The sequence below is a fragment of the Mastigoproctus giganteus genome, chromosome 7 (genome assembly GCF_048544385.1).
Source record: "Mastigoproctus giganteus isolate SK-2022 chromosome 7, ASM4854438v1, whole genome shotgun sequence".
Taxonomy (NCBI): Eukaryota; Metazoa; Arthropoda; class Arachnida; order Uropygi; family Thelyphonidae; genus Mastigoproctus; species Mastigoproctus giganteus.
In genome coordinates, this window is record NC_143581.1 from 211,089,137 (window position 1) to 211,106,044 (window position 16,908).

At 35.5% G+C, this 16,908-nt stretch overlaps 1 protein-coding gene across 1 annotated transcript in view; it reads left to right on the forward strand.

Annotated features, from left to right (window-relative positions):
* The window catches only part of LOC150083648 (uncharacterized), a 250,721-nt gene that overhangs the window by 113,770 nt on the left and 120,043 nt on the right, over nucleotides 1-16,908 (forward strand). Inside the window, exon 15 of the mRNA XM_090378554.1 lies at nucleotides 4,990-5,074. Coding sequence (XP_090234680.1) covers nucleotides 4,990-5,074 — 85 coding nt within the window. The remainder of the gene's footprint in view (nucleotides 1-4,989; nucleotides 5,075-16,908) is intronic.

A 16,908-nucleotide genomic window follows, 5' to 3' on the forward strand; every position in this document is an offset into this window, starting at 1 on the left:
CAGGCAACTCTGACCACACCCAAACATTATATAAACACATCTGTACTTCTAATATCTCCTTGTTTCACCATTTTGAAAGTTTATGTTGAAAACACTCCTCATGGTGCTTTCGGGAACTTCATACATTCATGGGTTAAAAAAATATATTTTTTAGTTGCCCTTTCAAGAAATGTAACTTTGGCTTTTGTATAAACTTTTTAAAGTCATAATAAACTTTTTAAAGTCTTTAAAATTTATTTTTGTTACTGACACGATATCGAAAAACCTTTATCTGTAATCAGACTAGGAGTTTTCTCTTCAGAAGATATCTGTGAACAGATAGCCAAAATCGGGAGTTGTTAATTAAAGTCAAAAATGGTATATATGAATATGTATTGCAAGCTCAAGTGATTAGTGCTCATGTGTGTGAGCATTTAAAGTTAATACATATAACCATTTATATATATTATAAATGGACTAAATATAAAAATATTTAGTCCAGTTTGTAGTGAATAAAAAATTGTATACACAGTTTTTTTTTTTTTTTTTTTTGTAGTTGTTGGCGCATCGGCTTCTGTGGCCATAATGCACCTCCCAAGGTTTTTGGAGTACTTTGATCCAAGCCCGAGGCCCTCATTTTAACACACTTCAGAAATAACAGACAGCAATACATGAATCAGAATTTTGTCTGTACAGATAACGATAACATAAACTTCTTCAATCTCATGATATCTACCATCACTTAAATTATTTTAACTATCGGAAAGCTGGGAATTTCCTCACTGATACTAGCAGGGAGTTATCATGAACTTCCAGCAACAATACTTGAATCTCTCCAGACTTCTGAATAAGCTTAACTTAAAGTTTCCACTGCCACACTATGTCACAGTAAAATTTTAAGCCCTTCTGTTCCGCATAATAAGTACAGTAAAATATATTATTTCGAGGTTTAACGTGTTTTTTTATTTTTTTTTATTTCATAGTACAACACTTTTTAAAATATTTTGATAATTTTTTCAATTGTGCATTTCTTTCAAGTTTAACAGACAATTGGATTTAGTTAAAATATAAGCTTTTTTCCCCATATAGTAGTAGTAGTAGTAATGGCAAATGATGCAAGAAAGCTGATATAGAATCAGGCAAAATAAAAACTACATGTCACCCATCCATGCCCTCCAAGAATTATTTTTAGTTCTTCCTTGAATTTATTCAAACCATCCATTTCTACAACAACAACAACAGTTGGAAGTTTATCCAACAATCGACCACCTGCTGGCTGAAGGAAAACTTCTACACATCTATCCTGCATCCATCCTTCCTCAACATGAATTTATGTCCCCCATGTGTGGTTCTCAGCAAGAGGAAGATTGTCATTCACATTCAGTGTACTCAATCCATTCAAGGCTTTAAACACCTCAATCAGATCTCCCCACAATTCTAGGTTGGGATGCTGCAGTTTGCAGAACTGAAGCCTTTCTAGGTAAGAGCCCCCCTTTTGTTCCCTTCACCAATCTAGTTGGCGTTCTCTGCACCCTTTCCAGCAGATCTACATCCTTCCTAAAGTGAGGCCCAGACCTATATACAGTACTCAAGATACAGCCTAATTGTGGCCTTATACAAAGGGATAATCACCTTTGTCACCTCCCTTAACAATTGGATAGATTCCATCTGCCCCAGGTGTCTTTTTTTTATGTCCATCCTCAACAGTTTCTCTTCCACTTTCCTTTCAGTTATTGCAAAGTCATTTAGCTCCTCGTTACAGTTTGATAAACTCCTGGCATCCCCCTTCCCTAGAGGATTCCTCTTGTGTGAATGTAGACATCTGGAGTATACAGTTAGAGTTTGATGGTAGTTATGTCTTTAATTAAATTCAACATTGGTACACTGCAATCACTGCCACCCAGTGGATCTTTTACCTGAACATTCTTAATGCATGAAGAATCACTGCTAACCAGATCAAGAGTATTGTTTGTTAAATTGAAGTTTTGCTTTATCAGTTACATGTGTGGTTGTTGCTGAAAAGGACAGATAAGAAGAAAATATCTGGCAAAACTTCAACAAAAGTCTGAGAAAAGGAAAAAAGTTTTGCTTCAAATCATGGATGCTAACCTTGCATACAGGAAAATGCTGTAAGTATTCAAAAGACAATGGAGTCTGGAAATGCAGAAGGCTCTGCATAGAGTATGGTGGCAGACATTTGATCAATGTCTTATATAGTTAAAATGTGTCTTCTAGGTAGTATTTGCATAGCAATTACTATAATTACTTTGTGTAATAAAATTATTGATATCTGCTACTATTATCTATTTTAAAAAATCAGGAGTGTTTATTGAATTCCTGTTATTTCCTTTTCATTTACCCACTTTTCAGTAGCAACCATGTGCTTAACTAAAAATGCTCAGAGTTCTGTATGTATGAGTCAGAAATGTTATGTGGAACACATATTCATGTCACCTTTTTGACTTATGACCTAATTAAATGTCTTGAAGTTTGTCTGTCTCACAGAACACTTAAATGTTGTAATACTGTATATATGTATAAAGGTGAAAAGCTGCAAAACAATTCACTGCTAAACACTTGCTACAAAATTTATTTGAAACACTTTATTCAAGGAAGTATGGAATATAGTATGCTGTATCGATTGCTAATGTGGCAAATGCTGTATGTGTCAGTCATATCAGGGATTGAAATCCAGTCCAAAAGAACATGCCAGGAACACCATGTTGGTAAGCATGGCAAGGAGCCATGACACCTTTTTTAGTGTTATAGTATAGTAAACATAATTTCTTTACTGAAGTTCATAAGCCTGAGCTATGTACATAACTTTAGTGTATGAGTAAAGTTTGTTTAGTAACGTAATCATAATAGATAAAATAATCATATAATAATAATAATTGATAAAGGAAGGCTTAAAAAATAAGCTTACCTTATGGAAATTAAAACTCTAAACTTTATGGCCCATAACAACTTGTGTATGTTTCTCTAATGTAATTGACATGTTACCTGTTAAGCACCAGCTCACACATAAAGAGCACGAGTATTGACTGTTAATTGGCAAGCATTTAAAAGAAAAAGATTTTATCTTAATAGATAATAAATGTAATTGTAGGTAAATGCTAGCGTGTTTTTGTGAAACTGTAGTGAACAGTAATATAAGAAGATATTTTGTTGGTAGTATCTGCTATAAAAAAAGAGAAATAGATAAAAAAAGAATCATAGGTTAAATTAAAAATAATGATAATTTGCACCATATAGAGATTACCAAAACACCAGTAATGTTCAAATTTTTGGTCTAATCCAAATGAAGGAAATGCGCATTTTTTTTCTGACATTAAAATGTCCACATTTTGAAGAAACAGGAAACAAAAAAAAAAAAAGCAATTACAATAGAGGTATAACAAAAATAAGTATATGTCTTTTACTCCTTTTTTTTTTTTTTTTTTTTTCAAAGAGAAGTTATGAAACCAAGTTTTATGCAATGAATAACGGAATACCTGTTGTCAAGGTGAGTCAAGGCCAGTATTAACAACTGCTTTTTCTTGCAACTCGTGAAACTTTCTCATGGAATTCTAGATACAGCTTATTTGTTTATAATGTGTGGTTATTCTCTATTTCAGTTCAGAGCACTAATATAGGTAGGTAGACACAGTTACAGGATAGTTGTTGATGTTTGAGTTTATTAAGGTAAAAGGGAAATTTTCCAAGAATATGTGGAAAGGGAGGAACCTTGATTTGTTGAGACATCAGAAATGGAGAATAGGGATACACAGTATCATGCAGAATTATACAGCATCCAAGAATTGTTATCAGTTGTTCATAGTGACAAAAAAAGGACTTTGTTGAAGTCTAGATAATCCAGTCTAGCCCATCCAGAAATTTCTAGGAATCATGGTTGATGAATGCCACTTTGCAGCTTGGTCTATTCATGTGGGTCATGAAACTGACTGTGCTGTTACAAAAACTACATAGGTTTCCAGATTGATTCTAGGCACCAACGAAAGCAACAGAGGAGCACTTACCTTCCCCCCCTCCCACAGGGAACTCAAACAGTTCACACTTCAATCCCTCCTGAGTTCAATACCCACAAGAATATCTGCCAGGTCATGGCACCAACACCATTGATGCACTAGTAAAGCAAACCATTCCAGTCAAGTCTAGCAGGTGACACATGGAACCAACCGAAGAAGCCAGCTTGCCAGAATAAGCTCTTTAAGACGTACACATTACATCAACACATCAGCAACTCCAGGTCAGTGCTGCAGATGGTGCTCCTCAGCCAATCTAAAGAAAGCTTTCCTGTATGCACATCCAGCTGATCAGAAAATGACCTTATAGCTAGTATGTGTGTTTGTAGGAGGAACTCCTATTTCTTTATTAGCAGCATTCTAGATAGGACTCCATGTAACAGTAGCCATTTATAGCATGATGCATAGTCCATTTATATGGTAAGTTATTTAAGTTATTTTTATGTAGCTATTGTAAATTAGATAGTTATTTTCACTAAGAGGGGCATGAAGTAAAGTATTAAAAGTATGAATTTTATACAGTGTAATGTTAATGTAGTGTTCTTAAATTTCAAATTAAAATTTGGGCTTGAAAAAAAAAGCCCAAATACCTTTTCACAGTAAGAATTTAAATAATATAAGGGACCCCATAGAAGTTGTAAATCTGTAGAAATTCTGAAGCAAGGAAAGAGTCATAAGTATTTCTTCATTTAAATTATATTTTTTTAAATACTGCCCAAACATTTAAGATATTTCTCATTAACTATGTAGTGTTATGTGTTCTTCTTCATCTCAAGTTATATTATTTGCCTACTAATATACAACTATGTTCATGCTAATATATGATTTCCATAGCTTGAACCCTTTTAGCTCTAAATTTTTATGGATTAGCCATCTAGATAATGATTTTATGAACCATGTAAAATTTATTTATTTATAGTAAAAAAAGTTGTTTTCTGTACTATTATATGTGAATTCTCCTATATTTTTGCGCAATTATTTTTAGTGAAACTGAAGCAAGATATGCAATGGAACGAAATCTGCGTACACTAGAACTAGATATGAAATCAACAAATTCTTCAGTTCAGAAGGTAATAATTTTATATATGTGCATTGATCTCATATTAAGATCATATGCAGTGGGACTTTGATTATTCAAATGTACACTAACCAAGACTTCTGGAAACTGAGCCAGCTACATATAAATGCCATGTCAGTTCTTGTTGGTTCTGACATTTGGATACTATATATATATAATATGTTTTACATATACATAGTACTGTACATTTTACATATACATAGTACTGTACATTTTACATATACATAGTACTGTACATTTTACCTATATGTACTACTATATTACTACACTGATAAAAAAAACATGAAAATTGTTCTGTTTCCAAGTGCTTTTTTATGTCAGTTACTGTAAATAAAAAATGCATTATATAATAATAAATGAATTGCAAACCCCTAATACAAGAAAAAGAAAAAAGAAATGTAAAGAAATTGAGTTTCTGTTATTCAAGATTTTGGCCATTCTAGGCAGTCTTGTCCTTTCACCTCAAATAATCAAGGTTCCACTGTATTTATACGAAATTGTGTTTTATGGAAACATGTATAATTGTATTCAGTTGCTTGATCAGCATTTTATAACATATGTTAACCCTTTATTCATGCATTAAGAATTTGCAGATAAAGGCACCGCTGGTGACAGTGATCACAATGTACTGATATGGGAATTATTTAAAGATGTAACTACCATCAAGGCTAAAGGGAAGGGCTTTTTCTTTCGTAAAGGTGACTACAGGGGTCTCAGACAGTTTTTAAATTCTGTACAATGGGATCAACTGATGATGTTACTAACGTTGAATTCTAATTGGGAAGCCTTCAGGGATTTAATCTTGGAGACTACTAGGCTTTTCATTCCAACTAAGAAATACTGTTCAAGGTTCAGGCCCAAATGGATGTCAGATGAATTAATGAGGCTCATGGCAGAGAAGTAAAATGTATAGGATACATATAAATTATCAGGTGACACAGAAGCCTATGGCAGATATAAGCTTGTCTGTAATCAAGTCACAAAGGAGGTTAGGCAGGTGAAGGCAGATTATGAGAAATCTTAGGCAAAGGATGCAAAGAAAAACAGCAAAGAGTTCTTTACTTATGTACACTCTAGAAGGAAAGGGATGAATCAGATTGGAACACTTTTTAGCATTAGCATTAGTAGAGGCATATGATGCAAGAAAGCAAGCTTATGCAGCATCAGCCAAAAAAAAAAAAAAAAAAAAAAAAAAGAAATGCTCTGATTTCACCCCTCTGTTCGTTCCAAATACCTGTCCAGCTCAGCCTTAAATTTATTTAGGCTGTCAACTTCCACAACAAAAGATGGAAGTCTGTTCCACCGATTGACTACCCGCTGGCTAAAGGCAAACTTCCGCACATCTATCCTACAACTGTCTTTTTTATGCCCTCTCGGGTGATTATTCTGAGCAAGAGGAAGAATCCCATCAGCATTGAGCATGCTCAAACCATTCAAGGCTTTATACACCTCAATGAGATCCCCTCGCAGGTGCCTAGTCTCCAAACACTTAACATAGATGGGTTGACTATTGATGACAATGCTCAGGTAGTTGATAAACTGAATGAGTATTTTCCATCTACATTCACACACAAGAAGCTATTCAATGAGGGAAGTGCCAGAAGTTTATCAAACTCTAACGGGAGATAAGTGATTTTATAATAACTGAGAGCAAAGTGGAGGAGAAATTGTTGAAGTTAAACATAAGGAAGGCACCTGGGGTGTACGGGATCTATCCAGTTATATTAAAGGAAGCAGCAAAGGAAGTAAGCAAACACAGCCATAATTATGAAAGCTTTCTTGGACTCAGGAGAGGTCCCCATAGATTGGAGGTGTGTAGATGTATCACCAATTCACAAAGGGGGTTCAAAGGGTGACACAAGTAACTATGGACCTGTTAGTTTAACTTGTGTTCTGGGGAAAATAATGGAGTCACTGGTTAAAGAAGCATTGCAGGATCATCTAGACAAGACTGCAGTAATAGTTAAGACACAGCATGGGTTTGTTAAAGGGAGGTCTTGTCTGACCAATTTGACTGGATACTATGATGTGGTCACAAAGGAACTGAATGTCAAAAATAATTTTGATATCATATACTTGGATTTCAGGAAAGCTTTTTGATACTGTTGCACATGGAAGACTGGCGTCTCCATAGCCAGGTGGGAAGGAGCTGCAGTGCATAGCACACGCTTCTTGATTAGCCCAGGGTTCGAGCCCGTCACCACCAAATACGGAGGATGCGGAAAGTCAAGGAATGACCACCGCATATCCCGGAGCAATATGGCCTTAGTTGCTAATGCTCCTAAAAACCAAATAACTAACTAACTAACATGGAAGACTGCTGTACAAGTTGGAGAGATATGGCACTAAGGGTAAGTTGCTACAATGGATAAAGGGATGGTTGAGTGGGAGATGACAGACAGTGGTAATCAATGTACACTGCTCTTCTTGGACAAATATTATTAGTGGAGTTCCCCAGGGTTCGGTGCTGGGCCCATAGTTGTTTTGTGTATTCATCAATGATATTGATGAAGGTATGTCAGGATTAATGTCCAAATTTGTAGATGATACAAAGGTTGGCAGGGTTGTTAATGACAGTAAAGACAGTATGCTACTCCAACTGGATCTAGATAAGTTGGGCAAATGAGCTAAGAAGTGGCAACTGAAGTTTAACATTGACAAATGCAAAGTACTGCATATGGGTAGCAATAACCAAAGAGAAACATACCAACTGTGTGGTACTACACTCAGGGAAGTGAAGGCGCCTCCGTAGGCAGGTGGGAAGGAGCAGCAGTGCGTAGCACACGCTTCTTGATTAGACCAAGGTTTGAGCCCGTCACCACCAAATACGGAGGATGCGGAAAGGTCAGGGAATGACCACCGCATATCCACGGAGCAATATGGCCTTAGTTGCTAATGCTCCTAAAAAAACAAATAACAGCAATAACAGGGAAGTGAAAAGTGAAAAAGACCTGGGGGTAATTGTGCAGTCAAATATGAAGTTCTCTGAGCAGTGCAGACGGGCTGCCAGGGCATGTCAATGATATATAAAAATTTTACTTGCATGGACAGGGAGGTGATTATCCCATTGTACAAGGCAATGGTCAGGCCACACCTAGAGTACTGTGTACAGGTCTGGAGGCCTCATTTTACCAGGAAACGAATGTACAGACAGTGCTGCTAGGTATCCTTCCGTCATATCCTCAACAAATGACCTAGTCCCATATCCTGATTATAGACATAATATACGAAGAACATCTATGGAACAATGGATACTTCTGTGGAAAATGCAAACAAATAACAAGCAAATACAAATACAACCTGAACCACAATTATGGACTTCTAGCCTTCGTAAAAATAGAAAAGAAGAAGTAATCTTAACCAGAACTCATATAGGTCACACTCACCTCACACATCGCTATCTGCTTACAGGAAACGATCCTCTGCAGTGTGCGCACTGCTCGCAACCACTTACAGTAAAACATATACTCCTTGAATGTAACTTATTCAGCAATGCCCGACGAATGTCTTTTAGTTTCATTTCAGTAAAAAAGCAAATCTCTCTAAGCAAATCATAGGTAAAAAAGCAAATCTCTCTGAATTCTTTTTCTATATAAAACAAATAAAAATGTATGACCATTTCTAACTGCTCACTGTGCAGTTATCATAAGTAACTCAATTAATTTGGGAGGCACAATATGATCTAAGTAGCCCTTGCACCAGAAAACACCATAACAACAACAACAGCCTCATTTTAGGAAGGATGTAGAGTTGCTAGAACGAGGACAAAGAAGGGCAACAAGATTGGTGAGGGGAACAAAGGGGTGCTCTTACCGAAAAAGGCTTAAGTTCTGAAAATTGCAGTGCCTGGAGAGTAGGCACCTGCGCAGTGATCTGATTGAGGTGTATAAGGCCTTGAATGGGTTGAGCAAGCTGAATGCTGATGGGATTCTTCCTCTTGCTCAGATTAAGAACCTGAGGGGAAATAGATTCAAATTGAGGAAAGACAGTTGTAGAATGGATGTGTGGAAGTTTGCCTTTAGCCAGCGGGTGGTTGATTGGTGGAACAGACTTCCATCTTTTGTTGTGGAAATTGATAGTCTAAATAAATTTAAGGCTGACAGGCATTTGGAATGAATGGAGGATTGAAATGGGAGGGGTTTTTTTTGCATAAGCTTGCTTTCTTGCATTGTATGCCTATGCTAATGCTAAGTAGGCTGGTTTGTATCCACTGGTCTTGTAATTTTTACCCTGGAAACTTGGACTGTAGTTATGAATATATTTCATTATTACAATTAAGGTATTAGTGACAATACAGAAAAAATTCATTGAGAAATAACTACTTCTGCAGCATTGTAATGTTTCTAAAGTGAGAGTGTAAAACTGTATTTATTTTATAGTTAACATAATACTATTGTCCACTAAAAGAAAAAATATAAATATATTCATAAATGTACTCAGAAACTTAAATATATTCAGATATGTTAACTTCATCACCGTTCCCAGCTGTATGTAAACATTTTAATTTAGTAGGAAGTTTTCTAATAAGTTTAAGTAAGTATAAGTCAAATTTCTTCTTATTTCTATTTGATTTTTTGTTATTTTTCAAATACACAGATATACTGTATGTTTATTTATTTAATTTTTTTTTTCAAATTATAGACCTATGTAATTTAATATGCTTAAAAGCTGATGTTAGGTGGTTCTGCTCATATTTAATATTGTGACTACATGCTAGTATCTGTTTAACTCATTAGATGAAAAAATACATCTGGACTATCTTGACACATGTTTTTCTACTTTAATTTGTAACAAAGATTTAATTTTTAATATCTTAATTTTGATTCTTGTTTTTTGTAAGTGGCATTAATGACTCAGGTGGAGTTCAGCACACCATTATTGTTACTAGCTGTTAGGTAGTTCTGTGTTGTTTTTGTTGTTAAAAGATTAGACTAATTTAAATGTGAAAATGTTTTGTTTTGTGTGCAAATGAAGATTAGGTCTTTTGAATATACTGAGCAGTGTGATTGGTGCTATGGTGGTCTAATTGTGTAAGTTAGCATAATGCATTATAGTCAACTTCAGCCAGGTCATAGAGTATAAAGATCTTGCATTTGCCAAAACCATGTAAATGAACTGAACGTAAAAAATAAATAAATAATGATTTACAAAATTAAACACTATTATACCATGTTAAGGAATTGTTGCACTTCTCTAGCAACAAGTAATGCAGAAAAGGTGCAAACTGACAATTCACACAAGAAAAAAATAATAAAACAAGTAATATAAAAAAAATTTTTTTAAAGTCAATTCCTACTTAGGTCAACAAATAAAAATTTTATTTTAGTTACTTTTTATTAAATAATTACAATTAATATAAATATGTATATACATATGACAGAATCACAATATTAAGTGGCAAAATAGAAAGTGAATTTCCTTGAAATTTTCCATTTTACTTTCTATATATGGTGTTGGACTATTATTTTTATTCACATGTTTCATTTTCCATTTTGTTCCCTCCTTGACTCAGACTAGAACCCAGAATGAAAAAAGAACCTGAAAAAGAAATTTTTTTCCAGCGATCTACATGCTTCGCCACTGACGGTATTTATTCCTAAATTTATATCCTGCTAAATATCTTATATAAGAGAAATTTTTTTCTCCCATATAAAACTAAAATTAATTAATTAAATTAAATTAATGAATTAATATTTGAAAAAACTGTATTAACATCAAGTGTCATCCACTACAAGTTTAAAAAAATGTATTTGAACTTGAGTGGATGAATAACAAAAATTTATCAAAAAATTATTGATTTTCGCATTTTTCACCTTTACGCGAAAAATACTGAAATCCTTGCATTTTACCGATTGAGCTGCTGCCTGTTGATTTCAATTTTATTCCTAAATTTATATCCTGCTAAATATCTTATATAAGAGAAATTTTTTTCTCCCATATAAAACTAAAATTAATTAATTAAATTTAATTAATGAATTAATATTTGAAAAAACTGTATTTACATCAAGTGTCATCCACTACAAGTTTAAAAAAATTTATTTGAACTTGAGTGGATGAATAAAAAGTATTTTATTAACGATTGAAAATTTGAACAAGATATATAAATATATATAGGGAGAGTGTGAACTAATAGTAGGAATTGAAAAATGAAACTTCATAACGAAAAACTAAATTAAAAAAATGCCAAAAATAGACAAGCAAGGGTCCACACTCACCCAGGGAAGCACAAATTCATGATATCCTGTGAAAAATATGGCACAGCTGCTACCTGAAAACTTGCAAGAAACCTCCTCCATTACACTAATCTAATGGATGAATGCAGATTACCCACTTAAAAAAAATAATACAAAAGAAAACATTAGGGGAGCCACAGTGAATGCTTCTTCATGGAGGTATTGGCCCTGTGGAAGTTTCCAAATCTTGCATTTCTGTCATGAAATGCAAATGTTTTGCCTGCTAAGAGCAAAACAACCATGTCCCTATGTGAGTGATCAAGATTAGCACAACAGAAAACACGTCTTAAATATGGTTAATGCAATAACTATGAAACAACTGAAACAAACAAACAAAAAAGACGAAATTTAAATTTCCTTATTTACCAGAGCTAATCTGCAGACCAAACAAAAATGCAAATATGCAGCATAAAATCTGCTAACTAAAATTACAAAGCAAGGCAAAATTAAGAATAAGAAGGACTCTGGGATCAAGTCTACAGCATGTGGCTGAGTATTTCCAAGCCCTTCATTGCAGGTTAGTTTTTGAAATAATTTCAATGGTTTTTTTTATTTTAATATACTAAACTGTAGTTAATATATAGTTTGAGTTCCTATAGTCATATAGGTTAGTATATTTTTGTATTTAGATAAGTATTTAGAAAGCTTAATATTCAGATAGCCTTTGCTATTGATATATTGGAGGGTAACTTCGTAACTTTCTTTAGGTAGCTTAAATTTAATTTCGCTAGTGGTTAAAAGTTTTATCAGCAGTATAATTTCTACAGTACTCAGTTAGTTTAAATTCCATAGTATATCATAAGTTTAAATTTGTAAAGTATTTGGAAAACTACAGCTTAATATTCAGATAACCTTTGTTATTGATATTTTGGTGGGAATTTTGTAACTTTCGTTTGTTAGCTTAAAGTTTTGTCGACAGTTTAATTTCTGCAGTAATTTGTTAATATAAATTCTGAAATATATTGTAAATTTAAATTTCATAATCTTAGCTTCAAATTTTACTTAAATTGCTTAAATAAAATTTACTGAATTTGGTAGCTACAAGATCCACTTACAGTACAAAGTCCAGGGACATTGAGACTCAAACAGAAATGCCTATGGGCATTTGCAGTATGAGTCACAACTTTGTCATTTGTTTAGCCTGTGGCATGCGTTCTAAGGCTGGTGTAGTAGACAGATCTAGCTCATCTGCCGATTCTTATCTTTCAACCAATGTAAGGAGTGTACTAATCTCAAATTACAACTTGGTGCATTACAAGAAGAATTTGAGTCCCTGAAGAAATAAGTGCTTACCCTAGAAACAAATGTAACTGAGAGCTCATCAGGAACTCAAGCATCTCCTGACCTGTCAAGTGACGCACACCTGATTTAGGTCCCAGAAAAGAATAGTCAAGTACAGACTTCTCTGGTGGAAGGTGATAGAGTTTTATTGGGAGACTCTTTTGTCAGGAAAACAGGTAACATTTTTTTTTAATAAAGATAGGTGGTTCAGAACCAGAATGTAGTAGTAGTAGTAGTGGCATGTGATGCAAGAAAGCAAGTGTATGAGCTTATGCAGCATCAGCCAAAAAAAAAAAAAAAAAAAAAATCACACCATTCCCTCCAAATGCCTGTCCAGTTCCTCCTTAAATTTATTTAACCTATCAACTTCCACAACGACAGATGGAAGTTTGTTCCAGCAATTAACCACCCGCTGACTAAAGGCAAATTTCCGCACATCTATTCTACATCTGTCTTTTCTTAATTTGAATTTATGCCCCCTTAGGTTCGTAATCTGAACAAGGAGGATCCAATCAGAATTCAGCGTGCTCAACCCATTTAAGGCCTTATACACCTCAATCAGATCACTGCGCAGGTGCCTAGTCTCCAGCCACTGCAGTTTGCAGAACTTAAGCCTCTCATGGTAAGAGGATCCCTTCATTCCCCTCACCAATCTTGTTGCCCTTCTCGGTACACGTTCAAGCAAATCTACATCCTTCTTAAAATGAGGCCTCCAGACCTGTACGCAGTACTGAAGGCGTGGCCTGACCATTGCCTTATACAGAGGGACAATCGCCTCCTTTTCCCTGCTAGCAAAATTCCTATATATCATTGACAAAACCCCATGACCTGTCCTGGCAGTCTGTCTGCATTGTTCAGAAAACTTCATATCTGACTGCACAATTACTCCCAGGTCTTTTTCATTTTCTACCACCTTAAGTGTAGTACCACACAGTTGGTACGATTCTCTGGGGTTACTTCTACCCATATGCAGTACTTTGCATTTGTCAAGGTTAAACTTCAGTTGCCACTTCTTAGCCCATCTGCCCAAATTATCTAGATCCTGTTGCAGTAGCACACTGCCATTACTGTCATTAACAACCTTGCCAACCTTTGTATCATCTGCAAACTTCGACACTAAGCCTGATATACCTTCATCAATATCAATGATAAATATACAAAACAACAGAGGACCCAACACCGAACCCTGACTAATAACATTAGTCCACGAAGAGCAGCACCCATTAATTACCACCCTCTGTCTTCTCCCACTCAACCATCCTTTTATCCATTGTAGCAACTTACCCTTAATACCATTTTGCTCCAATTTGTACAATAGTCTTCCATGCACAACAGTGTCAAAAGCTTTTCTGAAATCCAAATATATGATATCAAAATTATTTTTTGCATCCAGTTCCTTTGTTTTTTTTTTTTTTTTTTTTTTTTTGTTTGGTAGTTGTTGGCGCATCGGCTTCTGTGGCCATAGTGCACCTCCCAAGGTTTTTGCAGTACTTTGATCCAAGCCCGAGGCGGGAATCGAACCCGCGACCTTTGGGTTGCCAGGCAGGCACTTTACCCACCTGGCTAGCCCGGTCGGCTCCAGTTCCTTTGTAACCACATCATAATATTCTATCAAATTTGTCAGACAAGGCTTTCCCTTAACAAACCCATGCTGTGTCTGAATTATTGCTGCAGTCTTCTCTAGATCCAGTGACTCCATTATTTTACCCGGAACAGAAGTTAAAACTAACTGGTCTGTAATTACTCATGTCACCCTTTGATCCCCCTTTGTGAATTGGGGATACATTTGCACATCTCCAGTCCATGGGGACCTCCCCTGAGTCCAAGGATGCTCTCATAATTATGGCTAAGGGTTTGTGTAGTTACTTTGCCGCCTCCTTTAATATAACTGGATAGATCCCATCCACCCCAGGTGCCTTTCCTATATTTAACTTCAACAATTTCTCCTCCACTTTGCTCTCAGTTATTTCAAAATCATTAAGCACCCTGCTACAATTTGATAACCTTCTGCCATTTTCAAACCTTAATAACTCCTCATGTGTGAATGTAGATGCAAAATACTCATTCAGTTTGTTTGCTATCTGAGCAGGATCATCAACAGTCGAACCATCAATATCAAGTGGACCAATCAGATTCATCCCCTTCCTTTTAGAGTTTATATAAGTAAAGAAATCCTTGCTGTTTTTCTTAGCATCTTTTGCCAAAGATTTCTCGTAATCTGCCTTCGCCTGCCTAACCTCCTTTGTGACCTGATTACAGACTAGCTTATATCTGGCATAGGCTTCTGAGTCACTTGATAATTTATATGCATCCCAGGCATTTTTCTTCTCTGTCACGAGTCTCATTAGTTCATTTGATAACCATTTAGGCCTAAACCTTGAACAATATTTCTTAATAGGTATGAAACTTTTAGTAACATCCACGATTAATTCCTTGAATGCTTCCCACTTAGAATTTACTGTTGGTAACATCGTCAGTTGATCCCACTGTACAGAACTTAAAAACTGTCTGAGACCACTGTACTCACCTTTACGGAAGCAAAAACCCTTTCCTTTACCCCTGATGGTAATTATATCTTTAAGTAAATCCCACATCAGTACACTGTGATCACTGCCACCTAGTGGTTCCTTTTTCTGCAAATTCTTAATACACGAATGATCGCTGCTGATAACCAGATCAAGAGTATTACCCTCTCTGGTTGCCTCTTGAACATGCTGCTGCAGAAAACAATCATCCAATAAATCCACAAGTCTTACTAGTGTGTGAGTGACCAACCCACAAGTTCCAGTGATATGTGTTTGACAGGAGCTACAATTGATGATGTTACCAACAGATTGTCAGATTTTAAGAGCGGTAATGGGAGAATTATTATTCATGTGGGGGCTAATACTATTAAACATACACAACCTGACCATCTGGTTGTGTATGTGTACTCAAATGAATATAGGACTGTACTGGAAAAAAAAATACTGTGAGTTAGGTCAGAATGTGTATGTATCTGCAGTTCTGCCCAGACACAATAGGAGGAATTATATGCTGAAAGCCTTGTGAATTAACTTGAGACTTGAGGGAATCTGCAAGGCTCTAGGGGAGAAAATTTTTGTCAGCATGGCTCCATTTGTAAGTAGCAGGAATTTATTTTGTATAGATGGTATTCATTTGAACAAAAGTGGTGCGAGGATTTTTGCCAGTATCATTGAGGATACCCTGAGGGTTCAGGGAACTGCTAGTTAGGGGGAGAAGTGTAATATAGATCCCCATTTATCTGATGATATGAGTCAAAATAATGCTTGCACTCACCTCATGAATTCTTATTTGTTGCAACAACAGCCAATGTTGATAAGATGTACTGAGGGTAGCAATTTTTCAAATGAGGGAGAAGATAAAACTTCGGATACAAACCAAAATAACTTCAAGGGGTGTGTCAGGGTAGTAAACTGTAGAAGATTACTGAGTCTTAACTGTGGTTACAGGAATATCAGTAGTGTTGTCAATAAAACAACTGAATTTGAACTCCTGGTTAGGACAACTAATGTTAATATAATAGGACACACAACAATGTGGTGCCACCCAGAAATTGGTGATGATGAGATCCACAATGTTATGAATAGTGTATTTAGGAAAAATAGGGAAGAGGTGGAGAAGTTATGCTTCTTATCAAAAGCAGCTCAAGCATTAAAAGAGCTTTTTCTGAGTCTGAAGTTACATCTGCCAGCATAGAATGTGTGGTGTGAGTTAGTTGGAAGCAAGGAAACAATGAGAATGGGAGCAATCTACAGATAAGAAAATTGTGAAGAATATGATGAGAGTCTTTACATGCAGATGGAATGGGGGCAAACAAGTGTGAATGTCTTATTATGGGTGACTTTAATCTGCTCCAGATTGATTGGAATAAGTGGGAGGGAAACTCACCATTGGGAAAAACTTTTTTTTTTAAATATTTTAAAAGATGATTATTATTTGTGCCAGTTTGTTAAAGAAAGTACTGGAGGTGAGAATATTCTTGACCTCATCATTACTAATGAATCAGATGACATCACTGGGTTTAAAGTACAGGAACCATTATCAGGAAGTGATCATTCAATCATCAGTTGGAAGATAAAGAAAGATGTTGCAGTAGTTACAGGTAAAGGCATGGCTTTTAACTTCAGAAAAGAGGACGTGGACAGTTTAAGCTGCTATATGGCGTCTGTGAATTGGGCAGATTACCAAGGTGAATACATTTGAATTATGGAGTACTTTTAAAGCAGAAATCACAGAAGCCGTGAACGTATACATACCATTAAGAAAATATTGCAGGAGGAGGATGCCG